The sequence below is a fragment of the Symphalangus syndactylus genome, chromosome 2, assembly GCF_028878055.3.
Source record: "Symphalangus syndactylus isolate Jambi chromosome 2, NHGRI_mSymSyn1-v2.1_pri, whole genome shotgun sequence".
In the NCBI taxonomy this organism is placed as follows: Eukaryota; Metazoa; Chordata; class Mammalia; order Primates; family Hylobatidae; genus Symphalangus; species Symphalangus syndactylus.
The window spans coordinates 41,120,631-41,146,874 of NC_072424.2; the positions used below are offsets into that span (position 1 = coordinate 41,120,631).

General features: G+C 46.1%; 1 protein-coding gene across 14 annotated transcripts in view; it reads left to right on the forward strand.

Moving 5' to 3' along the window:
* The window catches only part of MMS19 (MMS19 homolog, cytosolic iron-sulfur assembly component), a 42,169-nt gene that overhangs the window by 15,072 nt on the left and 853 nt on the right, over positions 1–26,244 (forward strand). Inside the window, exons 2-30 of one of the 14 annotated variants that reach the window (XM_055253359.2) lie at positions 44–92; positions 3,116–3,224; positions 3,812–3,920; positions 5,446–5,531; positions 5,907–5,981; positions 6,420–6,489; positions 6,874–7,002; positions 7,093–7,154; positions 13,575–13,661; positions 15,210–15,284; positions 15,683–15,760; positions 16,302–16,440; positions 17,000–17,154; positions 17,830–17,908; positions 18,512–18,637; positions 18,825–18,906; positions 19,253–19,353; positions 19,458–19,607; positions 21,391–21,546; positions 22,735–22,834; positions 23,303–23,405; positions 23,528–23,596; positions 23,802–23,928; positions 24,422–24,522; positions 24,678–24,734; positions 25,189–25,375; positions 25,680–25,762; positions 25,895–26,059; positions 26,139–26,198. In XM_055253359.2, coding sequence (XP_055109334.2) covers positions 44–92; positions 3,116–3,224; positions 3,812–3,920; positions 5,446–5,531; positions 5,907–5,981; positions 6,420–6,489; positions 6,874–7,002; positions 7,093–7,154; positions 13,575–13,661; positions 15,210–15,284; positions 15,683–15,760; positions 16,302–16,440; positions 17,000–17,154; positions 17,830–17,908; positions 18,512–18,637; positions 18,825–18,906; positions 19,253–19,353; positions 19,458–19,607; positions 21,391–21,546; positions 22,735–22,834; positions 23,303–23,405; positions 23,528–23,596; positions 23,802–23,928; positions 24,422–24,522; positions 24,678–24,734; positions 25,189–25,375; positions 25,680–25,762; positions 25,895–26,059; positions 26,139–26,198 — 2,969 coding nt within the window. Of the gene's footprint in view, positions 1–43; positions 93–3,115; positions 3,225–3,793; positions 3,921–5,445; positions 5,532–5,906; positions 5,982–6,419; positions 6,490–6,873; positions 7,003–7,092; positions 7,155–13,574; positions 13,662–15,209; positions 15,285–15,682; positions 15,761–16,301; positions 16,441–16,999; positions 17,155–17,829; positions 17,909–18,511; positions 18,638–18,824; positions 18,907–19,252; positions 19,354–19,457; positions 19,608–21,390; positions 21,547–22,734; positions 22,835–23,302; positions 23,406–23,527; positions 23,597–23,801; positions 23,929–24,421; positions 24,523–24,677; positions 24,735–25,188; positions 25,376–25,679; positions 25,763–25,894; positions 26,060–26,138; positions 26,199–26,244 lie in introns of those variants that run through there. The other 13 variants (XM_055253368.2, XM_055253379.2, XM_055253426.2 and 10 more) reach the window with 13 other exon arrangements.

Below are 26,244 nucleotides of genomic sequence, written 5' to 3' on the forward strand. Positions count from 1 at the left end.
TTTTTTTTTTATTTTTCATATTTATTTATTTTATTTCCTGCAGATGTGAAATCTGGCAACTACACAGTGTTACAAGTTGTGGAAGCCCTTGGGTAAGAGCCTCTGCTATAGAATGTTCTTCTCCAACCCTGACTGTGTATTCTGAAAAGTTACTTTTGCGCATTGCTGCTTTCCTGGAGCCTGAATTTGTCCTGTAGCCCAGCAGCCCCCTTCCATATTAATACCTCAGTCTAAGCCCATATGTTTGAATTGTTTCTCCTGAAAAAATTTTCATGCTATCTGGCTGAGGCGTCTTTAGTATTTGGGAGCACACAGCCTGTAGGCCACATCAACTGCTGGCACAGCCCACAGCTTTGGGATGAGGTACGTGGTTGAAGGCCATCAGCTGTTGTTGATTCCTTTGTGCATCTGTAGACCCACCTACCTCCATGGGATGCTAGCCTGCCTAGACCTGACTCAGAACAAGCTGTGGGCCCTGTGTGGGTAGTTCCCAGGAGGCTGACCCTGCTGCAGATCCCTACTAGGAGAAAAGGCTTTGGGAAACAGCTGATAAAGCAGTGTTATAGCTTGGGATTCTAAGCATTTAGAGGAAGTATGTGCTTGTAGTCTAATGCCTACTTTCCTCATATTTCATAATTGGTATAGACTATTTAAATTGACAAGTCTTATTAGTAAGAGTCGTTAATTGTGACAGCATGTCTTCTAAAACAGAAAACTAGAAAATTGGAGGAAATTAAAAAAACAAAGTCACTGTTACACATTTCTCCCACATAACAGACTATTTGGCCTTTCTACTCACATTGTGGTGGCCTTAATCCACTAAAAAAAAAAATATACAGCATTGGCTGGGTGCGATGGCTCATACCTGTAATCCCAGCACTTTGAGAGGCCGAAGAAGGTGGATTGCCTGAGCTCAGGAGTTTAAGACCAGCATGGGTAACAAGGTGAAACCCTGTCTCTACCAAAAATACAAAAAATTAGATAGGCGTGGTGGTATGCACCTGTGGTCCCAGCTACCCGGAAGGCTGAGGTGGGAGGATCACTGGAGTCTGGGAGGTGGAGGTTGCAGTAAACAGGTCATGCCACTGCATTCCAATCCAGGTGACAGAGTGAGACCCCCATCAAAAAATATATATAGGCCGGACTCAGTGGCTCATGCCTGTGATCCCAGCACTTTGGGAGGCCGAGGTGGGCGGATCATGAGGTCAGGAGATCAAGACCATCCTGGCTAACACGATGAAACCCCGTCTCTACCAAAAATACAAAAAATTAGCCAGGTGTGGTGGCGGGTGCCTGTAGTCCCAGCTACTCAGGAGGCTGAGGCAGCAGAATGGCATGAACCCGTGAGGCGGAGCTTGCAGTGAGCTGAGATCACGCCACTGCACTCCAGCCTGGGCGACAGAGCGAGACTCCATCTCAAAAAACAAGCAAAATATATATACACACACACACATACATACAGCCTTATTGATGTATAATTCACATATCATAAAGTTCACCATTTTAAAATGTGCAATTTGTGGCTTGTAAAAGTATTTTTACAGATTTGTGCAATTCTCAGCACAGTAGATTTGAGGACATTTTCATTACTCCAGAAAGAAACCCATGCCCATTAGCAGTCATTTCCCCTTCCCCCTTCTTCCCAACCCCCAGCAGTCACTAATCTACTTTCTGTCTTCTATGGATTTGCCTACTCTGGAAATGTCATATAAATGGAATCACACATGTGACCTTTGTTGCCGGCTTCTTTCACTTAGCATGTTTTCAAGGTTCATCCATGTTGTAGCACATATCTGTTCTGCATTTCTTTTCTTGCTGAATAATATTCCCGTTTTATGGATATGCATCTTATTTAATCATTTATCAGTGGATGGACATCTGGATTGTTTCCACTTTTTGGCTATTCCTAATAATGCTGCTATGAGCATTTGTGTGCCTTGTTCCATTTTTAAATGCTCCAAATGCATAGTTTTCTTTTTTTCTTTTTCTTTGAGACAGGGTCTCACTCAGTTAATCAGGCTAGAGTGCAGTGGAGTGATCGTGGCCCACTGCAGCCTCGATCTCCTCGGCCCAAGCCATCCACCCACCTCAGCCTCCCAAGTAACTGGGACTACAGGCTTGTGCCACCATGCCCAGCTAAGTTTTTGTATTTTTTGTAGAGACAGGGTCCCACTATGTTGCCCAGGCTGGTTGCGACTGCCGGGCTCAAGTGATCCTCTCGTCTGTCTCCCAAAATTCTGGGATTACAGGTGTGAGCCACCACACCCAACCTGAATGCAGTTTTCTACTTCCTGAGTAGAAACCTTTCTACAAGTTTTTATCCTGGGGATCCTGTTAAGAGTGACCTTATTTTTGTCCCCGTACTCTTAGTTATATACGCTCTTACCCTTGAGGTTCAATATAACTGTCATGGCCAGAACTCTTCCACTTTCTGCTTGTTCCTGCTTAGATTATTTCTAGTATGTTTCAGTATAATCTCCGTAGAGCAATTTTGAGGATAAGTCACTTCCTTGTTGCTTCAGTCCAGCTTCTCCTATATCAGTAATCCTACCTAGTTAAAGCTATATTCTGGCCATCTTACTTTGTGACCTTCCAGTTATAAAGTTTTGGTTTTTCATGTTTTCTTTTACCCTAGGAACTTGGTGGTGATTCTGAGCAATTTTTTTTCCTTAGCATTAATTTACAAAAATGCACGTATTCTCCTTGTTTTGGTGGAAGCTGCAGCTGCCAATCATCTCTCAAACCCTGTGGGTAGCTGCTAAGCTGTATTTCAGAGGAATGTCACAATCATACCACTGGGGAGAAAGAGTAAGCGCAGTGCTTATTAGGTGCCAAGCTGGGGGTACCTGGAGGCAGAAACCTCTGTTGGCTCTTGGTGTCACATGTGCCTCTAAATGATGCCACATCAGTCTGAGGATCGCTCTTAAGCCTTCTGTCCTTACGGGTATCTGTAATGCCGTTACCTCAGGAACACCTTCTTGGGCTGTTTTTACTCTTAACAGGGCTTGGCTCTGCTTCCATGCCCAGGGGGTGAGTGTGACTAATGTAAAATATTTATTTCTTCAAACATTTGAACTGGGTAATTGCAGGCTGTCTCTATCCTGTTTTCCCCCAGGTCCTCTCTAGAGAATCCAGAACCCCGAACTCGGGCACGAGGAATCCAGCTTTTGTCACAGGTGCTATTCCACTGTCACACCTTGCTCCTGGAGAAGGAAGGTACTGGTGTCACTAGTAGGAATGTCTTCCTGGGTTGCTGAGCCCAGGTCTCCCATGTCTATTCAAGCCAACTTTACAGGCAGGGAGGGTGGGCTTAAAGTATCTATGAACTACTAATTCAAGGTCTTCATTCCTCACTGGTATATGTGGCAGAGATGATTAGAATTCAGACACAAGACACATGGATTTCAATACAAAACGTTAGCCAGGCATAGTGGCGGGCGCCTGCAGCTACTCGGGAGGCTGAGGCAGGAATCGCTTGAACCTGGGAGATGGAAGTTGCAGTGAGCCGAGATCACGCCACTGAACTCCAGCCTGGATGACAGAGCGGGACTGCATCTCAAAAAAAGAGACAGATGGATTTCAAATGTAGCCTTAGACTGTTTTTTCAGTGTATTTTTCCCACTCTGTAAAATGAACAGAGCAGTATTTCATAGGTAAAGAGGAAAAGTAATGAAATATCAGCATGCTTTGAGGTCCTGAGGGGAAAAAGGCCAACAACTTATTTATCTTGTATAGCAGGGGTAGGCAAACTATAGCCTTGTTTGTTTTGTTTTTTGGTTTTTTTGGTTTTAAGGAGCAGAGAGTTTAATAGGCAAGAAGGGGCAAGAAGGAAGGGAGAAGGAAGAAGCTCCCCTGTACAGAGACAGAGCGGGGCTCCAAAGCCAAGAGAGGGAACTCCGCCTGCCACAGATACCAGCTAGGTAATATATCCAGAAGCTGGAGGAGGCGGTGTCTGATTTGCATAGGGCTCGGGGGATTGGTTTGACTAGGCATGTCATTCACATAGCCGGCAAAAAAGCTGGCCCTCCTACCCTAGCCTTTTAATATGCAAATGCAGGGCACCATGATATTCTACACATGTGGGGGCGGCCATGTTGCCAGGAACATGTGGGGAAAGGGCAGGAAGGCCATGGGAATCGCCATATTTGGGTGGACCCAGTTTCTAATGGCTTTCATTTGCATATCAAAGGTTGTGGCCTGGCACTAATTGCCAGGGCTTTACAAGAAACTTTTCTGGAGATGCTTTTAAAAACGAAAACTTCCCAAGGACCCCTTTTCCTCTCTATCTGCCTAAAATAATTCCTTAATAACTCCTACAACATTCCCCTCTGTAGAGATGCCACACTAACTACTGTTAGGGGGTTTGGGGCGATGACTCCTTCTGGCTACTTCCTACTGAAAAGGGGCATCGAATGGGGAACAGCAGCAAGGGCTCCTCCTGGGGTCGATCTAAGGGTCCTCAGAAGAATGGTGTGTTGATGTGTGGTTCAGTTTACAGTACCATTTGGAGTTTGATTGCTTCAGTCTGATGAACGAATTTCCTTTCCCAGCCAACACACCAAAGTGATATGGCTCCAATGAGTGGAGGAACGCCAGGGTTCTTGGTCCTCATGCTGGTTTAGATAAAACGACACCGACACACATGAAGTGGTTTTAAGTAGCGGAGAGTTTAATAGGCAAGAAGGGGCAAGAAGGAAGGGAGAAGGAAGAATCTTCCCTGTATAGAGGCAGAGGGAGGGAGGGCTCCAAAGCCGAGAGAGGGAACCCCTTTTGTTTGTTTTTTGGAGACAGGGTCTCACTGTATTGCTCAGGCTGGCCTTAAACGCTGGGCTTAAATGATCCTCCCACCTCATCCTCCCTATAGACAAGCACCACATGCCCAACCTACAGCCTGTTTGGGGGTATATGTGTGTGGGTGTTTGTGTTTAGTATAATATCATCTATATAAATTTAAAAATATATACACAGAAAAAATAATTTATAAGATGTCACACATTTAAACACATCATACACTTGTTTTTATAAAGTTTTATTGGAACATAGCTACACTCATTTGTTTCCCTGTTTTCTATGCTACTTTTTTGTTAAAACAGCAGAATTGAGTAGTTGGGATAGAGACCATACCCTGTAAGCCTATAATATTTACTGTCTGACCCTTTAGGAAAAAAATTGTGAACTCTAGATCTGTAGAAAGGCAGTTTTGGGCCGAGAATGGGTTTTACTGTGGACCTGTATGAGAATGGATATTAAGAAATGTTCCCCTATTTTCCCGACTGATCAGGTGTCTACATTCAAATGGGAGGGCATAGGACATGTCTCTTGGTGAAAGAGAAAATTTGTAGTGGAACCCAAACAGAAACAACTGTTACAGACTTAGGGAAGGAGCAAAGCTGTTGGGCCCTTCTTGTGCCTGTGTCAACTAATGGCTGAATCTGGTTTGTGCAGTGGTACACCTGATACTGTTCTATGAGAACCGGCTGAAGGACCATCATCTTGTGATCCCATCTGTCCTGCAGGGTTTGAAGGCACTTGTGAGTTCTCCTTCATTTCGTTAACATAACTTTGTTCAAGGGAGCCCTTGTCTAGTTCTCTCCTTGCGCTTTTGGTGTGATGGTTCACATGCTGAGGAGCAGGTGCCCAAGTGTGGGACTAAATTAGTGTTACCAGCTCTACTTCCGTTTTCCCTCTAGAGAGTAAAAGTGTACTTTGGGGGACTGGAAACCAGAGCCAGCTGGAAAGAGCTGCAGAGAACTCATCAGCTTAAGAAAGATTCTCACTATTAGTGCTTCTTCCTCAACCAGGATGCTGTGATTCTTAGAGTAGCTAATTAGGCCTGTTGTAGGGTTGTGTCTTGGAGGCCATGCTGCAGTTCCCTCAGTGTTCACATACCTTCTCCTCTCCCCCAGAGCCTGTGTGTGGCCCTGCCCCCAGGGTTGGCTGTTTCTGTGCTTAAAGCCATCTTCCAGGAAGTGCATGTACAGGTGAGGGATAACAGTCATGTTGGTATTCTCCTCTGTCTCCACCCCTTGACATAACTGGGATTCAACAGCAAAAATGACTGCCTTCTAAGTTCTGAATTCTTTTGGATCTTGTGAATGTTTATATGCTCTTCTTCAGCATGTTTATATGCTCATCTTTGTTATTGGACAAGGAGAGGGGTGCATGCCGTTAGATCTGACCTGTGTCCTCTTATACCTACAGAAAGTAAGGCATCCATCCATCAGGCAGGTTTGAATTATTGGCACCACTGCTGTGCTGCTGAGTCAATGGCAATACCCTTTCTCTGTAGTTTCTCTTAGATTGATTTTATGCTGGTATAAAGAGCACTGTTCACTTAGAGATTATGAAGCAGGAACTAGCTGTGTCAGCTGAGGTATTTTTTGAGCATTTTCTTCACTTCTTTCTCCCCCACCGCCAAGTCCCTGCCACAGGTGGACCGACACACAGTCTACGATATAATCACCAATTTTATGCGAACCCGGGAAGAAGGTAAGAGGCAGAGCTTTCTGGGAAATGTCAAAAGCAAGCACATCCTACTTTTTCCCCTATTAGTAGGACTCATTTTACCTGGGGTTATATAGAAGAGCTGGTATCCTGAGAGAGAATGATAAAGGGAAAGCAGGGGTCCGCACCCTCCCCAGTGAAGTAAAGGAAGGGTAGAGTTTGTTTGAGCCAGTGTTTTAAATTCTTACCTCCACAGCAATGTGTATATTGTTGCACATCTCTTCACTGAGTACTTTCTTGGAGTGGAAAAAGGGTCAGCCCTGAAGAGAAAGGGGAGGCAGTGATAGCAGAGGGAGAACACAGGCTAGGAGAAAGCCCACACTTTCTGTGCTGTGGGACAGTATAGTAACCTTATTCTCTCCTTCCCAGAGCTAAAGAGCCTAGGAGCTGACTTCACCTTTGGCTTCATCCAGGTGATGGATGGGGAAAAGGATCCCCGTAATCTTCTGGTGGCCTTCCGCATCGTCCATGACCTCATCTCCAGGGACTATAGCCTGGGTATATCGTGGTAGCCATGATTAGCTCATTGGAGCTTTATCAGAAGAATGAAGCTGATAAACCAACCTCATTTTTTCTCTGTTGCCACAGGACCCTTTGTGGAAGAGTTGTTTGAAGTGACATCCTGTTATTTCCCTATCGATTTTACCCCTGTAAGTAGCACCTTCATTGATTGATGATATATTTGTTGAGTGTCTGCTATGTGCCAAGCCCTGTTCTGGGCACTGAGGGTACAGGTCACCAAAATAGACATCCCTGCCCTCATTATTTTATATTTTAATAAACTAGGAAGTGGAAAAGCATTTGACATCTGAGGAATGATTCAAAACAGCATTTATTTGAGGGAATTGTTCAGCCCCTTAACACTGTATTTAGTGCTAAAGGCTACAGGATTGCAAAACACTGTCCCTGCCCTTGAAGGCTGAAACATTTAAGTAACAATAGGAGATTAGGTAGGAAAATGAGTAGTGCTATAGCTGTTCAGAGAAGACAAGAGTTCAGTGTGAGCTAGAGTAGGCAGGAACTGACTTCACAGTTAAGATAGGATTTTAGCTGGTTTGTGAGGGATGCATAAGATATGATTCTGGACTTGGACAGGGCATCTCAGGCTATAGAAACAAAGTGACAAAACAAAGAAGGCACAATTGTGCACAGTGTACAGAAGGTATTTGCTCTGACCCTCTTGGGCCTTCCTCCCACTCTGCAGTTGAGTTCCCTTCTACTGCCAAATACTCAAGAGTTTAATCACTGTGTGGGTGTGTGTGCTGCAAGCATTAGTGGTTTGAAAGAAATAAAAGGCATTCTACTATAGCATGCCAAACAGCATATTGACTCTCACTTCCTTTACAATGACACCACCATCTTTGCTGTAGGGAATTTCTTACCAGCTTATTTCAGTTAACATTATGTTACTGGGGACCACCTTTCTCCTGAAATGAATCTTTTCATCTCTTTCATAATCAGAATTCTTATGCTAACCCTATACCCTTGAAATCTTGAAAGATCCTGGTTCAGCTACCACATTCTTCTGTTTTTACTTGGTTTTTTTGTGTGTTTTTTTTGTTTTGTTTTGGTTTGGTTTTTGCTTTTCTAAGACGGAGTCTCGCTCTGTCACCCAGGCTGGAGTGCAGTGGTGCGATCTCGACTCACTGCAACCTCTGCCTCCTGGGTTCAAGCAATTCTCTGCCTTGGCCTCCCAAGTAGCTGAGATTACAGGCGCCCACCACCATGCCCGGCTAATTTTTTTTGTATTTTTAGTAGAAATGGAGTTTCACCATCTTGACCAGGCTGGTCTTGAACCCCTGACTTCGTGATCCAACTGCCTTGGCCTCCCAAAGTGCTGGGATTACAGGCGTGAGCCACCATGCCCAGCCTTTACTTTGTTTTATTTTGTGTTTTGTGTTGGTTTTGAAAAGATAATTCATTCACATGATTCAAAGTGCAAAAGGGTGAGAAATCTCCCTACCATCTTTTTTTCTCCTTAATCAACCAAGTTATCAGTTATGTTTGTATCTTTACAGAGCTTTTTTATTATATTATATGTAAGCAAATGCTTTAACACCACCCCCCTAAAATCATAGTGTGTGCACATGCGGGCATACACACACACACACACACACACACACACTCTTCTCCTGTACTTTTTTCACTGAACACTATGTCTTGGAGAGTGTTCCATGTCAGTATATAAGTTAGCTCTTTCATTCTTTATGGCTGCATAATATTCCTTTGGCCACAAATAACGAATTAATTTCACTAGTCCTCTGTGGATTGTTGCTAATCTTTTGCTGTTATGAGCAGTGCTACAACTTTCATACATATGGGTATAATGATAGAATAAATTCCTAAAAGAAATTGCTAGGTCAAAGAATATGTGCATTTATAATTTGGGGGAGAGGAACAGTATTTCATCCATTTTTTTCAAAGGTTATACAATGAGCATGATTCAGCATTTAAAGGGTAGATAATTAAACTTCTTTCATACCCCGTTACTGCTACTGTCCATTTTCCCATTAGAAACAATCACTGTTCACAGCTATTTTATTTTCACAGAGATAATCTAGGCAAAATAAACTTATAGATAATATTAGGAAGGTTTCTCTCATTCAAGCAGATTTTTGTATGTTGTTCTGCACTGCAGTCTATCAGAAGCAGAAAGCTCTTATCAAGATAGTAATTAAAACAGAGGCACTTGGCTTTAGTGTAACTATTTGAGTTACAAATATTCTTTATTGTCTTATAAATCAGGGTTTTTATTGTTGTTGGTTCTGTTCTGTTTTGTTTTGTTTTTGAGACGGGGTCTCACTCTGTTGCCCAGGCTGGAGTGCAATAACACAATCCTTGCTCACTGCAACCCCTGCCTCCTGGGTTCAAGTGATTGTTGTTTCTCAGCCACCTGAATAGCTGGGATTACAGTACGTTCCACCATGCCCGACTAATTTTTTTTATATATTTTTTAGTAGAGATGGGGTTTTGCCATGTTGTCCAGGTTGGTCTCGAACTCGTCACCTCAACTGATCTACCTGCCTTGGCCTCCCAAAGTGCTGGGATTACACGTATGAGCCACATATCCAGCCACAAATCAGTATTGTGTGCCATCATAGTGGATCTGATGAGTTTAAGGTTCAGTTTCTTCACTATGCGCATACGCTCACTCTAAGAAGAGGTTGGCAAACTTTTTCTTTCCTTTTTTTTTTTTTTTTTTTTTTGAGGCAGGCTGGAGTGTAGTGGCACCATCACAGCTCACTGCAGCCTCCACCTGCCTGGACTCTGGTACTCTGGTGATCCTCCCCCACCTGCCTCCCGAGTAGCTGGAACTATAGGCACACGACACTACTCCCGACTAATTGTTGTATTTTTCTGTAGAGACAGGATTTTGCCATGTTGCCCAGGCTGGTCATGAATTCCTGGGCTCAAGCCATCCACCTGCCTCGACTTCCCAAAGTGTTGGGATTACAGGCATAAGCCACCATGCCTGGCCAACTTTTTCTATAAAAGGCCAGACAGTAGCTTTGTGGGTCATATGGTCTCCTCAACTCTGCTGTTACACACAAAAATGGCCTTAGACACAGGAACAGCTACAGTAGCTATATCCCAATAAAACTTTTGTTATCAACACTAAACTTTGAATTTTCACTTGTCACAAGATATTCTTTTGGTTTGTTTCAAACATTAAAAATGTTAAAACCATTCTTAGCCAGACAATGTCAACAGGTTGATTTTTACTCCTAATGCAGAGTAGATATTGGATCTTCCTTCACCGTCATCCTAGATTCCCTTATCCTTTTTCTTGGATCAGATCTCCTGTTTCCTGAGTTCACATATTCCTCATTTTGTGGTTTACCCCTTCAGTTTGGTGGTGTACTTCCTTTAGTATTTTCCTGAGAGAATGTATGAAGAAGTGAAAATTTTTTAGATTTGTAAGCCTAAAATGTCTTCAATCTTTTCTCTCATTTTTGACAATATGGGTATATAATTCAAGAATAGAAATTCTAGGCTTGGCGCAGTGGCTCACACCTGTAATCCAAGCACTTTAGGAGGCCGAGGCCGGTGGATCACTTGAGGTCAGGAGTTCGAGACTAGCCTGACCAACATGGTGGAATCCTGTCTCTACTAGAAATACAAAAATTAGCCAGGCGTGGTGGCAGGCGCTTGTAATCCCAGCTACTTGGGAGGCTGAGGCAGGAGAATTGCTTGAACCTGGGAGGCGGAGGTTACAGTGAGCCGAGATCGTGCCATTGCACTCCAGCCTAGGCAACAAGAGTGAAGCTCCATCTCAAAAATAAATAAATAAATAAATAAAAAGGGAATTCTAGCTGGATGCAGTTGCACATGTCTGCAGTCCCAGCTACTTGTGAGGCTGAGGCAGAACAATCACTTGAGGCCAGGAGTTTGAGGCTGTAGTGCACTATGATTGCACCTGAGAAAGAGGCCAGGTGCAGTAACTGGCACTTGTAATCCCAGTACTTTGGGAGGCTGAGACAGGTGGATTGCTTGAGCTCAGGAGTTCAAGACCAGCGTGGGCACCATGGCAAAACCTTGTCTATAAGAAATACAAAAATTAACTGGGCGTGGTGGTCGAGTCTGTAGCCCCTGCTACTCGGAAGGCGGAGGTGGGAGGATGGCTTGGACTGGGGAGGCAGAGGTTGCACTGAGCCAAGATCATGCCTCTGCACTCCAGCCTGGAAGACAGAGCCAGACTCAGTCACCAAAAAAAAAAAAAATGGAAATTATTTTCTCCTAAGATTTTGAAGGCATTGCTACATTTAAATATAGTTATTGGCTGGGCGTGGTGGCTCACGCCTGTAATCTCAACACTTTGAAAGGCCAAGGCAGGCGGATCACCCGAGGTCAGGAGTTCGAGACCAGCCTGGCTAACATGGTGAAACCCCATTTCTACTAAAAATACAAAAAAATTAGCTGGGCATGGTGGCGTGTGCCTGTAATCTCAGCTACTCGGGAGACAGGCAGGAGAATCACTTGAATCCTGGAGGCAGAGGCTGCAGTGAGCCAAGATCGTGCCATTGCACTCCAGCTTGTGTAACAAGAGCAAAACTCCATCTCAAGTAAATAAATAAGCCTAGTTATCTAGTTTTCATTTGCTGTGGAGAAGTCTGAATTTCTTCTGTTTCATAAACTTTTGTATTTACCATTTTTTTCTTCCTCTCTAAAAACTGATGTTTGGTTCACCCCAATATATTGAAACTTCACAGTGATGTGCCTTAGTATTGGTCTATTTCATGCACTGTGTTGGGTACTTAGTAGGCCCTGTCAGTCTGGTAACTCATGTCCATTAGTCCTGTAAATTTTTCTTGAATTCTTTAATTGATGATTTCTTCCCCTCTGTTTTCTCTGTTCCTTCATTTTGGAACTCTCATTAATCTTTTGTTGGACCTCTGATTTTCTGACCTTTTGTTTTCTATTTTGTACCTCTGTCTTTTTGTTACTTTATAAGATAATTCCACAGTTTTATCTTTTCTATCAAAGTCCAGTCATGAAAACAGAAACCAGGCCAGGTGCAGTGCTTACGCCTGTAATCCCAGCACTTCAGGAGGCTGTGGCGGGTGGATCATTCGAGGTCAGGAGTTCCAGACCACCCTGGCCAACATGATGAAACCTCATGTCTACAAAAAATATATAAAAATTAGCCAGGTGTGTTGGCGCGCCTGTAACCCCAGCTACTTGGGAGGCTGAGATATGAGAATCACTTGAACCTAGGAGGTAGAGGTTGCAGTGAGCCAGGATTAAGCCACTGCAATCCAGCATGGGTGACAGAGTGAAACTCTATCTCAAAAAAAAAAAAAATAGTAAATCCTTTCTTTTACTATGTTTTTGGTGGAGTTTGCAGAGAGGAAAAGGAAAACCTGATTTATGTTTTCTTTTTTTTTTTTTTTTTTTTTTTGAGACGGAGTCTTGCTCTGTCGCCCAGGCTGGAGTGCAGTGGCGCAATCTCAGCTCACTGCAAGCTCCGCCTCCCAGGTTCACGCCATTCTTCTCCGAGTAGCTGGGACTACAGGCGCCCGCCACCACGCCCGGCTAATTTTTTGTATTTGTAGTAGAGATGGGGTTTCACCGTGGTCTCAATCTCCTGACCTCGTGATCCGCCCGCCTCGGCCTCCCAAAGTGCTGGGATTACAAGCGTGAGCCACTGCGCCCGGCCTGATTTATGTTTTCAGTCTGTCGTCTTGGTACAGAAACCATCAAGGCTTTCTGTTTTCAGAATTACAGCTTTTTTTTTTTTCTTTTTTTTTTTTTTGAGACGGAGTCTCGCTCTGTCGCCCAGGCTGGAGTGCAGTGGCGCAATCTCAGCTCACTGCAAGCTCCGCCTCCCGGGTTCATGCCATTCTCCTGCCTCAGCCTCTCCGAGTAGCTGGGGACTACAGGCGCCCGCCACCACGCCCGGCTAATTTTTTGTATTTTTAGTAGAGACAGGGTTTCACCGTGGTCTCGATCTCCTGACCTCATGATCCGCCCGCCTCGGCCTCCCAAAGTGCTGGGATTACAAGCGTGAGCCACCGCGCCCGGCAGAATTACAGCTTTTTATAAGGGTGAAAAAAATGGAAATGTCCATCAACAAGGAATTATTTAGATAAACTTGGTACAACCACAAAATGAAATCATAGGCACTAAAACTAATGCTATGAAAGAATAATACCATAAAAATGTTTTTAATGTGTTAAGTGAAAAAAATTAAAAACCAAATACACAAAATGATTATTTTTAAGTAATATATATATATATATATATATATTTTATATGGAAACAGTATATGCTAGCACATAGTAACTGTATATATCAGAGAAGAAAGGAATACACCAGAAAGTTAAGCATGCTTATTTCTGAGTGGTGAAATGATAGAAAATGTGTAATCAGATTTTTAAAAATGCCTAAAGACAAAAGTTCCCAAGGAATACCTAAGATCAAGCATGTCTTCTTGCTGGGGCCTCATTATCTTACTATCTTCCCTGATTGGGTATGAGTATCACCCTGTTCTGCAGGGTTACCAGGTTCGAGCCTGTGTTCAAGGTGGTCTGAAATGTTACACAAACCCACAGCCCTTCTCCCTTTTCCAGCCACCTAATGATCCCCATGGTATCCAGAGAGAAGACCTCATCCTGAGTCTTCGCGCTGTGCTGGCTTCTACACCACGATTCGCTGAGGTGGGTCTAGCCAAGGTTAGGGTATATAGTCTCTGCCCATAGAAGGCTCTGAAGGATGTGAGGAGCGCCTCTGCCCGGCCGCCCCGTCTGGGAAGTGAGGAGCGCCTCTGCCTGGCCGCCCCGTCTGGGATGTGGGGAGCGCCTCTGCCCGGCCGCCCCGTCTGGGAGGTCTACCACGGAGGCCAGACGCAATGTGGGGGCTGGACGTGGTGGCTCACGCCTGTAGTCCCAGCACTCTAGGGGGCCGAGGCGGGTTGATCACTTGAGGCTAGGAGTTCGAGACCAGCCTGGCCAACATGGCGAAACATATGAAAAATACAACTGACAAACCAACCAACCAACCAACCAACCCAGCAACAACAAAACAGGTCTACCCTGGAGTCATACTCTAATTTTTTCTATTTTCCTCCCTTTCTGATCCTTTATCCCACTTTCTTTTTCTTCCTCTTCCTTCTCCTTCTTCTTTGTCAAGTAGAGGATTGAGTTATTATCATTGATCCATACAAAGTCCCTCTCTCATTTATTTTCTTTAATTCCCACCCCCCATTTCTATTCCCCGTCTTCCCATGTTCAACCTTCCTAATATGTTTGATATGCATCTTTTTGTTTGTATGTATTTTTAGAAAATGTTTATTGTTTTGTGTGCCAAAAAAAAAAAATTGATAAAAAAAAATGGAAAAAAAAAAAAGTAAGTTAGCTTCTGGTAGAAATAAATGCTGAGAGGCCAAAAAAAAAAAAAAAAGAGGCCGGGCGCGGTGGCTCACACTTGTAATCCCAGCACTTTGGGAGGCCGGGGCGGGCGGATCACGAGGTCAGGAGATCGAGACCACGGTGAAACCCTGTCTCTACTAAAAATATAAAAAAATCAGCCGGGCGTGGTGGCGGGCGCCTGTAGTCCCAGCTACTCGGAGAGGCTGAGGCAGGAGAATGGCGTGAACCCGGGAGGCGGAGCTTGCAGTGAGCCGAGATTGCGCCACTGCACTCCAGCCTGGGCGGCAGAGCGAGACTCCGCCTCAAAAAAAAAAAAAAAAGAAAGAGCAGTAAAAGCATGGAGAAAAAAAGATCTGGTATACATTTTAGGGCATGACACCCTGCAAGTGTCTTGTGTGGCAGGTATCTTCAGACCTTCGATGTAGAAAACTTTACCATCTCTTCATAATCCAGAGCTGGATTCAGTGGTGCACACCTATAGTTCCAGCTACTCAGGAGGAGTCTGAGTGGAAAGGATCACTTAAACCCAGGAGTTCAAATCCAGCCTGGGCAACATAGGGAGACCTCATCCCCGCTACATAAAAAAATAAAATAAACCCAATCCCTATATGGTGCTGTCTTAAAATCCTGTAACTTTGTCAACTTGCCTGTTTTTGAGGTAGTGGTGCTCTGGTCACTGCTTGGCAGGAAGGTTAGCTTACAATCATAGCTCCTGACTTGAGTACAGCTCCTTGATGTAGTACCTGCTTTTGAGGACTGATGGCAAGGACATGGTTGACCTTGATGTGACTGACACACCACCTATCTCAGGCTTCAGATCTTCCTTCTGTCTCACAGTTTCTGCTGCCCCTGTTGATTGAGAAAGTGGATTCTGAGGTTCTGAGTGCCAAGTTGGATTCTCTACAGACTCTGGTGAGTGATTTTTCTCCTTGCAGGACCCAGCTACCTTTTGACAAGTTAGGGGTACTAAAGGATACAGATTCTTGGATAGCCAAGGAACAGTTCATGGGCCTCAGAAGAGGATACCCAGGATTTGGGCCTTTGTGTCGACCTGAAGCCCCCAGCTGCATATTGTCGTGTCTTATCCCATAGTAACTGAGGAAAGGCTGACCAGGACTCCCTCTTTAGGCTTCTATTTTATCAACCAGGGTAATCTCCTACTTCTCTGTTCCCTGAGTAGGACTGTTAAAAATCTTAACTGGTTTTTCTGCTGAGACCAGGGCTCCTTCAGGTGCCATTATGCTGAGGTACCTGCACATCCTAGGGTGTCTGAGTGTGTACATAACTGATAGCAGTGGTTTCCTTGGCAGAATGCTTGCTGTGCTGTGTATGGACAGAAGGAACTGAAGGACTTCCTCCCCAGCCTTTGGGCTTCTATCCGCAGAGAGGTGAGTGTCACTCAGATAAACTCACTACTGTTAACTCTCAATTGTCAGGCATGAGGGGAAATAATACATCCTGTCCTTTTCCCTCTGTCATCCCCAGGGCCAAGGTATAATGCCTGGTTATTCAGGAGGCAAGTAGGGGGACATAATTCTAGTTGAATGACAAGAAAGAGAGTCCCTGTGTGATGGTCAGCTGCTTGGTAAGAGCAGCTGATCACCTTTGCACATTACCCACTTCTTGTCCTTCTGTGGCAAGGAGTGCAGGTCATGGTGCCTCTGGCACCATGGTGAGTAGAAAGGTGAGCAGAGCCACTGCTCAGAGTTGGCTTTCTGTTTCTCAGAAAGTATGTGTCTCTGTCCTGAGTGTGACTAAGGACTTGATAAGAACACACCAGTTGAGAAAACACTCAGTTGGGGTGTTAATTTCCATTTCTGTGTCCTAGAGGTTCTCACTCCCCTCTCCAACAAGGAAATAGGCAGTGGATTGGTGGGGTCTCATCTGGTGCAGGCTCACCTCAGTAGCCATGGGATCCCTCCCTGACAGGTGTTCCAGACGGCAAGTGAGCGGGTGGAAGCAGAGGGCCTGGCGGCCCTCCACTCCCTGACTGCATGTTTGTCTCGCTCTGTGCTGAGGGCTGATGCTGAGGACCTCCTTGACTCCTTCCTTAGCAACATTCTACAGGGTAATGGGGCCGTGGCAGCCAGGAAGGGGAGTGAGCACAATAGAAATGACATTCCTTGCATGGGTGCGGTGGCTCACGCCTGCAATCCCTGCACTTTAGGAGGCCAAGGCGGGTGGATCGCCTGAGGTCAGAAGTTAAAGACCAGCCTGGCCAACATGGTGAAACCTCGTCTCTACCAAAAATACAAAAATTAGCCGGGTGTGGTGGTGGATGCCTGTAATCCCAGCTACTTTGGAGGCTGAGGCAGGAGAATCGCTTGAAAAGGCAGAGGTTGCAGTGAGCTGAGATTGCGCCACTGCACTCCAGCCTGGGCAACGAGAGCAAAACTCCATCTCTAAAAAAAGAACAAATGGCATTCCTTAAGGGCTAGTGACCTTTATTGTTTAGCCCCAACATATTTGGTGATTTGGGGGTGATAGCCCTACTTTGAATTGAAAACAATTTGAGTGTTAACTGCTTGCAAACTGTCATGGGTCTCAGTCTCCAACCTCTGTGGACTGTAGGGGAGTCAGGCACCATTTGGCCTCCTCCCCAGCTCTGTGATGTGCTGCTTCTCTAGACTGCAGGCACCACCTGTGTGAACCGGACATGAAACTGGTGTGGCCTAGTGCCAAGCTCTTGCAGGCAGCTGCAGGTGCATCTGCCCGGGCCTGTGACTCTATCACTAGCAATGTACTGCCTTTACTGCTGGAACAGTTCTACAAGCACAGTCAGGTAAGGGAGCAGAATCTTTGGGGGAAATGATGGGACCTGTGTGCTAGGTTCCCTTTCTCAGAGAGTGAGCTAAGTTTTAGCTTGGGCCAACATAGTAGACCTTGGGTTTTGCTCCCATTAGCTGCTGCTGCTGCTTCCCTTACTCACTTTTTCCCTGTCTCATACATAAAAGGAACATTCTCCCAAGACAGGAGGATTGTTTGAAGCCAGGAGTTCGAGATCAGCCTGGGCAACAAAGTGAGATCCCATCTCTTAAAAAAAAAAAAATTTTTTTTTATTAGCCAAGCAGGACATGCTGGTTCATGCCTGTAATCCCAGCACTTTAGGAGGCTAAGGCAGGAGAATCACTTGAGGCTAGGATTTAAAGACCAGCTTGGGCAACAAGGCAAGACCACATCTCTACAAAAAAAAAAAAAAAAAAATTTATATTACCTGGATAAGGTGGCACGCATCTGTAGTCCCAGCTACTCAAGAGGCTGAGGCGAGAGAATCACTTGAACCTAGGAGGTCGGGGCTGCAGTGAGCTATAATCATGCTACTGTATTCCAGCCTGGCTGTGGCATAGCAAAACCCCCATCTCTTGGAAGAAAGAAAGGATTCTCCCTACATCCAGAGTAGCAGGATTGAAATCCTTTAAAATATTCTTTGACTCCAGTACCCCTTGAAACATTACAGAGCAGCCAGCGGCGGACAATCCTTGAAATGCTCCTGGGTTTCTTGAAGCTGCAGCAGAAATGGAGCTATGAAGACAAAGGTGAGGTTGCCTTCCATTGCAGTGCTCTGGGGACTGTTGAACACTGCAGCCTATATAAAGGATAGCAGGGCAAAGAGTGCTGTGGAAAAGTAGTCTAGAACAATGGTCCTATTTTGAGGTTGTGGCACAAGAGAACACTTAACAGATGAGATGGATGAGATCTGTTTATTTTTCTCAGTGTGCTTCCTGGATACCCAATGGATTAAGCTCTTTAAATCTGCCCCAGGAGGCGGGGCATGGTGGCTCACACCTATAATCCCAGCACTTTGGTAGGCTAAGGCAGGCGGAAAACTTGAGGTGAGGAGTTCAAGACCAGCCTGGCCAATATGGTGAAACCCTGTCTCTACTAAAAATACAAAAATTAGCCAGGCCTGTTGGCACATATCTGTAATTCCAGCTACTCGGGAGGCTGAGGCAGGAGAATAGCTTGAACCTGGGAGGCAGAGGCTGCAGTAAGCGTAGATTGCGCCACTGCACTCCAGCCTGGGCAACAGAGACCTCGTCTCAAAAAAAAATCTACCCCAGGTTGGCTGTGTATCACAGCTTAGTCAGGGCTATGGAATGTAGTGGCTTCCTTCTAACCTGGCCTCTGTCTGTCCCTAGATCAAAGGCCTCTGAATGGCTTCAAGGACCAGCTGTGCTCACTGGTATTCATGGCCCTAACAGACCCCAGCACCCAGCTTCAGCTTGTTGGCATCCATACACTCACAGTCTTGGGTGCCCAGCCAGGTACATCTTAAGGGAAAGAAGAGGAAAATATTGGTCCTTTTCTTGTAAGGCTGCCTTGGTGAAAAGCAGCCTTACTGTCCTCTTCTCACTGCAACTCTGGATGATTTGGGATTTGTAATAAGAGCTTGGAAGGGTTGTGATGGCTGCAGGGGAAGAAGATGAGATTCATGTTCCCTTCTAACTACAGATCTCCTATCTTCTGAGGACTTGGAGCTGGCAGTGGGTCACCTATACAGACTGAGCTTCCTGAAGGAGGATTCCCAGAGTTGGTGAGAGTTTAAAGCAGTGAGATATAGAGCAAGCTGTTCCCTGCCTCTGTACTGGCAGCAACAGATCAAGCTAGGACCAGGGCTCTGTGCTTCTGACCCTTGGCTCTCCTTAGGGGAGGTGAGCTCTGTGTTAGGCTCTGGCTGCTAACCAGTTGGAGAGATGTAGGACTGCTCTCTTCTTAGGCTTTAAGAAGCCCTGTCCAACTCAGTGGTGTAGGTACTTGAGTTCTGCTCTTTAGCAAGGAGGCGTTGGGAGCTCACACTCCTGAATCTGCCTAATATCAGACCTAGGCAAGATAGCTGTGAGCCCAGGCTCAGCCAGTGCTTATCTGCTCTGCGCCTCCAGCAGGGTGGCAGCACTGGAAGCATCAGGAACCCTGGCTGCTCTCTACCCTGTGGCCTTCAGCAGCCACCTCGTACCCAAGCTCGCTGAAGAGCTGCGTGTAGGTATGTGTCTTTAATCCTCTGTGGCCCATCCCTTCCCAGCAAGGCTTTGGGGCCTTCGTGCTTGCTATCACACAGTGAACCTTCGTCTCATGGGTTGCTTTCAGGGGAGTCAAATTTGACTAAAGGAGATGAGCCCACCCAATGCTCCCGGCATCTGTGCTGTCTGCAAGCCTTGTCAGCTGTATCAACACATCCCAGCATCGTCAAGGAGACACTGCCTCTGCTGCTGCAGCATCTCTGGCAGGTGAACAGAGGTAACTACTAGGAATAACCACCAAGGGACTGGGCTGAATGGGGAGCTGTAGTCTCTAAGGCAGTGGTTCGAGCTGTAGCTATACATAAGAGTAACAGAATCAACTCTTTTAAAAGAAAAAAAAAATACTGACGCCTGCGTCCAACTGAATCGGTCTCTGAGGAGGGATGGGACTTGGGCAACAGTACTATTAAGAGTACCCAGCCAGAGCCACTGCTTATGCCTGTAATCTCAGCACTTTGGGAGGCCGAGGCCAGCAGATCACTTGAGGTCAGGAATTTGAGACCAACTCAGCCAACATGGAGAAACCCGTCTCTACTAAAAATACAAAAAATTAGCTGGGCATGGTGGCATGCACCTGTAATCCCAGCTACTGGGGAGGCTGAGGCAGGAGAATCTCTTGAACCCACGAGGCGGAGGTTGCAGTGAGCTGAGATTGCACCACTGCACTCCAGCCTGGGCGATAGAGTGAAACTATCTCAAAAGAAAAAAAGAGTTGGGCGCAGTGGCTCACGCCTATAATCCCAGCACTTTGGGAGGCTGAGGTGGGTGGATCACAAGGTCAGGAGTTCGAGACCAGCCTGGCCAACATGGTGCAATCCCGTCTCTACTAAAAATTATCTGGGTGTGGTGGCAGGGGCCTGTAATCCCAGCTACTCGGGAGGCTGAGGCAAGATAATCGTTTGAACCTGGGAGGCGGAGGTTGCAGTGAGCCAAGATCGTGCCATTGCACTCAAGCCTGGGCATTGCACTCAAGCCTGGGCAAACAGGGTAAGACTCCATCTCAAAAAAAAAAAAAGTGCCTGGCTGGGTGTGGTGGCTCACGCCTGTAATCCCAGCACTTTGGGAGGCCAAGGCTGATGGATCACTTGAGCTCAAGAGTTTGAGACCTGACCAGCCGGTGCAACATGGCGAAACCGCATCTCTACAAAAAATACAAAAATTAGCCAGAAGCAGTGGCATGCACCTGTAGTCCCAGCTACTTGGGAGGCTAAGGCAGGAGAATCACTTTGAGCCCGGGAGGCAGAGGATGGAGCAAGCCGAGATCACTCCATTGCACTCCAGCCTGACCTGGGCAACAGGAATGAAGCCCTGTCTCCAAAAAAAAAAAAGAGTACCTAGGTAATTTTCATGTGGGGTCAGAATTGAGAGGCGTTACCCTAAGGCCGTGGTGCTCAAAAGATGGTCTGTTAACCAGCAGCATGGGCGTCATCTGGGAGCTTGTTAGAAGTGCAGAATCTCAGGCCCTCACTGATCAGAATCTGCATTTTGACAGTGTCCCCTGGTAACTTGTAGACCATTGAGTTTAAGCACTGCTCCAATGCAAAAGTGACAGCAGCCTGCCCTGTGGGTAGATTCAGGCCTACTGTGGTTGATCCAGCAGCTGTTACATAGTAGAATGAATACTAGACTTGGATTATAACTTGGGCTTGATTCCTGACTTTGCACTGTGACCCTGGAAAAGCCACTGATCATTTATTTCATTGTGCCTCCATGTCCTTCTCTATAGAGTGAGGGAAATGATACTTCTAAGGTTGTTATGAAAAATAAGGAGAGAATATATACAAGTGCCTCTGCTGCAGAGCCTGGGACAGAGCAAGTCTCAACGATGAAGTCTGAATAGATCAGAAAGAACAGCCAGGAGAATAAAGTGACTCAGCTTTTTAATAAGGCACTCTTGGTCTCTTCAGTCACTCATCTTTGTTCCTCTCATCTGCGGTGTATTGGAAACACCTGAAAGTGCTTTTAAGCAAACCTTACAGAGAACACTTTCTCATCAACAGGGAATATGGTTGCACAATCCAGTGACGTTATTGCTGTCTGTCAGAGCCTCAAACAGATGGCAGAAAAATGTCAGCAGGACCCCGAGAGCTGCTGGTATTTCCACCAGACAGCTATACCTTGCCTGCTTGCCTTGGCTGTGCAGGCCTCTATGCCAGGTAACTTTCCACCTCTCCTTCCTGGCCTTTGGGAACTCTACCCTCTGCTGGTGTTGAACAGCACCACCCTCTGGGTATTGGTGGTACTGTGTTTTGTACTATCAGGTTTATTTTGAATCCTTTGTCCTCAGAGTGAGATTTCACTTCATAGCAAAGGGTGCCACCCTGACCAATGGCAGGAACCAAAATCCACTAGTGTTAGCAACATTCAAAAGAATGCACACCTTTTCTCCTTGAAGTGCTATGTGATTAGTTTACTTAGAATTGGACTCTGGAGTCAAGCCCACCTGGTTGGGTTTTATCCTCAACTCTACCACTTGCTAACTTAGGTGAAGATATTCAGCCTTTCCAAGCTTCAGTTTCCTCACTTGTAAGATGGAGATAAAGAGTACCGTCTAGGCTGGCGCCATGGTTCACACCTGTAATCCCAGCACTTCAGGAGGCCAAGATGGGAGGATCACTTGAGTCCAGGAGTTTGAGACCAGCCTCGGCAACACAGGGGACCTGTTTCTACAAATAGTCAGACATAGTGGTGCACACCTATAGTCCCAGCTGCTCAAGAGGCTGAGGTGGGAGGATCACCTGAGCCCAGGAGTTCAAGGCTGCAGTGAGGCATGATTGTGCCTCTGCACTGGAGCCTGGGTGAGAGAGCGAGATCCTGTTCCTGTCTCAAAAAAAAAAAAAAAAAAAAAAAAAAAAAAAAATTACTGTTTCACAGGGTAGTTGGTAAGGATTAAATAAGATAGCATATAGTACCTGCCACACAGGAAGTACTCAGTGTATGACAGTTGCTATAAATAATGACCCATGAAGATAAATCCATGTTTTTAATTTTTTCAGAGACCAACAATACTATTTTTTTTTCCTTGCATCTCCATGGACACCAGGGACAACATTTCTATTTCTTATGTTAAGAATGTTCATCTTAGCTATCCCTCTTTCCCACTGTTGGCCTAGTCTAAGCACGGTGCAGAGTTCTCAAGAGCGCTCTATGGCCCAAGGTCAGACCACTCCTGTTTCTGATGCCCTGCTGATTCTCAGGACTACAGCACTACCAGAGGCCAGATTAAGAACTGCTGTCATGGCTAGAGTCAAGCCCCAGAGTCAGTGATGCTGACAGAACCCAATCATTCATTTCTTGAACCCGTCATGGTCTTGTGATTGTGTGCATGTGTGTGTGTTTTGCAGAGAAGGAGCCCTCAGTTCTGAGAAAAGTACTGTTGGAGGATGAGGTGTTGGCTGCCATGGTGTCTGTCATTGGCACTGCTACGACCCACCTGAGCCCTGAGTAAGTGTAATCATGGATATGGCTTGAACCCAGGGAGAAGGATAGCATTCTTGGGAAGAAGCAACAAGTAGCTGCCTTGTCAGCTGTCCTTTTACCTATATGTAAATGTGGGTGCAGTTAATTGTCTTGTAAGTTTTGTTGACAAAACAAAAGGAAGGGGCTCTTAACACCATGGACTATGAGGGTGGGAAGCCATGGGCCAGTGGTTCTTAGCTGCAGATGTGCTTAAGAATTACCTATAGAGCATTTTAAAATATACCTTGACTTCCCAGATGGGAACCTGAATGGAAATGATTACTGGCACATAGTATGTGCCAAATTAATATTTGTTCAATGCATGAATGATCAGGGCACGTCCCATTGAAGTGGTGATCCTAATTCGAACCCCAGGTTGAAAAGCACGTCTGTGGAGGAGAGGGCTGCTTTAGAATCCTAGCTCCTTGGTCATACCTAGTACTCTGCTCCCAGGTTAGCTGCCCAGAGCGTCACATACATTGTGCCCCTCTTCTTGGATGGCAACGTCTCCTTTCTGCCTGAAAACAGCTTCCCGAGCAGATTCCAGCCATTCCAGGTAACAGTCTTAGAACTTACATCCTTCAAGCTGGTTTTTTTTTTTAGGGCTAATCTGGAATGGGTAGAGGGGCAGACAAGCCTATTGCTGGCAGGCTCGATTGGGCTCTCCTTCCTTTATAGGATGGCTCCTCAGGGCAGAGGCGGCTGATTGCACTGCTTATGGCCTTTGTCTGCTCCCTGCCTCGAAATGTAAGTGAGCACACTTGGGAAGTACTGTTATTTAACCTTGACAAGGTAACTCTGGGCTGAAATTTGCCACAGGCTAAGCTGATGTTTTACTTCCCCCACCAGAGAAGTTAGTTCTCATCTGTCCCGGTCCCTGCTGCCACTATGTACTGGTTCTCTTGGAGTTCAAGTGTTCTCTGGGTCCATTACATGGCCAGGTTTTCTGTAGGTGGAAATCCCTCAGCTGAACCAACTCATGCGGGAGCTTTTGGAACTGAGCTGCTGCCACAGCTGCCCCTTTTCTTCTACCGCTGCTGCCAAGTGCTTTGCAGGACTCCTCAACAAGCACCCTGCAGGTACTGAGATCAGACTGTGTAAGGAGCCTCCCAGAATCAACTACCCATGAAATCTTATAGCTCAGTACTCATTCTCTTTTTAAAAGGAGCTTGCTAATAACATTAATAGGGCTTCAACTGCTGAAGCACTGTCCTGGGACTGCCTGTGGGAAAAGCGTCAAGACCGCATTTGGGCAGAGCTTTATAGTACCTAAGAAGAGAAGGGAGCACAAAGAGTCTAGTTCTGCCGTCCTACTTACTCCCTACAGTGGGGCTAGTGTGGATAATTCTTTATTGGAAGTAGATGACTCTCTCTTTTCAAATGGCAGCACCTCTATATTATGAGAATACCAGGCTCTTATGCAGGTGTCCAATCATTTTGTCTGCAGGCAAAAATGATATTTTCCCTTTCTAACAGCTTCTCAGGGAGCTCTGCACTTAAGTGATTTGCATCCTTCATTGTTAAAGGGAAAATGTGTAGCCTTTATGTCAGCATTTCCTCTCTGCTTTTTAGGGCAGCAGCTGGATGAATTCCTACAGCTGGCTGTGGACAAAGTGGAGGCTGGCCTGGGCTCTGGGCCCTGTCGTAGTCAGGCCTTCACTCTTCTTCTCTGGGTAAGGAGCTGGAGTGGAGTCTGGTTAGCCAGAGAGGCAATTATGTCTGGTTAAATAAAATGTCCCTGTTTGACCCTAAACCATAAACATCTATGTCTCGGGGTTCTCGGGTTTGAGTGTCATTCCCCAATTGTTCTCTCTGTCTCCAATTACAGGTAACAAAGGCCCTAGTGCTCAGATACCATCCTCTCAGCTCCTGCCTTACAGCCCGGGTACGTCCTTTCTGGAGACAGGAGAACCCAGGACCCAAACAAACTTTCTTGTTGCTCCTATTCCTCCCAAGGACTTCCATCCTCCTCTGTGTGTTTTTTGTTTTGTTTTGTTTTGGAGAGAGGGTCTCACTCTGTTGCCCAGGCTGGAGTACAGTGGTGCAGTCACAGCTCACTCCAGCCTCAACCTCCGTAGGCTCAAGTGATCCTCCCACTTCAGCCTCGCAAGTAGCTGGGACTACAGGGGCACCCCACGACACCCAGCTAATTTTTGTATTTTCTGTAAGAACTGGGTTTGGCCATGTTGCCCAGACTCCTAGGCTCAAGCAGTCCACCTGCCTTGGCCTCCCAAAGTGCTAGGATTACAGGCATGAGCCACCACACCCAGCCCCATCCTCATCTTTGGCACTTAAGATTCTTCTTCCCTGATGTACCTCAAAGGCTCTTTTTTCTCCAGCTCATGGGCCTCCTGAGTGACCCAGAATTAGGTCCAGCAGCAGCTGATGGCTTCTCTCTGCTCATGTCTGACTGCACTGATGTGTTGACTCGTGCTGGCCATGCTGAAGTGCGGATCATGTTCCGCCAGCGGTTCTTCACAGATAATGTGCCTGCTTTGGTCCAGGGCTTCCATGCTGCTCCCCAAGGTGAGGAGTCTGAAAGAAAGTCCCCACATATACACGCCTCTCCTTTGCTTGGTCACATTCCCTAAGATAATTTAGGACTCGCTTGCTTCTTTAGAGCTATATTGTGGTCTGTGCCTAGAAGACTAAACTTCTAGATTCTTGTTCCACTTCTTCCTTTGATGGGCGTATCTTGCTTATTCTGAGCGTGAAGGGCTTTTTCACCCCTTTGTAGGGTGATGTCTCAGCCTTATCACAGATTGGAATTGAATTCTCAAGCTATATATCTAAGTCCAATTTCTCCCCTAAGCCTTTCCATTTTTTACAGATGTGAAGCCAAACTACTTGAAGGGTCTTTCTCATGTACTTAACAGGCTGCCCAAGCCTGTGCTCTTGCCAGAGCTGCCCACGGTAAGTCCTGCAGGCAGAGCTTCTAAGCAAAGGACAAAGCTATTCTTCCCCAGATGGGGCTAGAAAGGGGAGGGGACAAGAACAAGGATCTTCATGATGTGGCCATCCCCCACCTTGCCCATTGCCCCTTAGCTTCTTTCCTTGCTGCTGGAGGCCCTGTCCTGCCCTGACTGTGTGGTACAGCTCTCCACCCTCAGCTGCCTTCAGCCTCTTCTACTGGAAGCACCCCAAGTCATGAGTCTTCACGTGGACACCCTCGTCACCAAGTTTCTGAACCTCAGCTCTAGCCCTTCCATGGTGCGTTGAGCCCCAGCAACTCTTAGGCACCAGCATCTCTCCCTGGGCATGCTCTCACCTCCTTGTGGTTGTGTTCCAGGCTGTCCGGATCGCTGCACTGCAGTGTATGCATGCTCTCACTCGCCTCCCCACCCCTGTGGTAAGTACCTCAGGTGTCCTTCCCTGGCCTGGGAATGTCTCAAGAG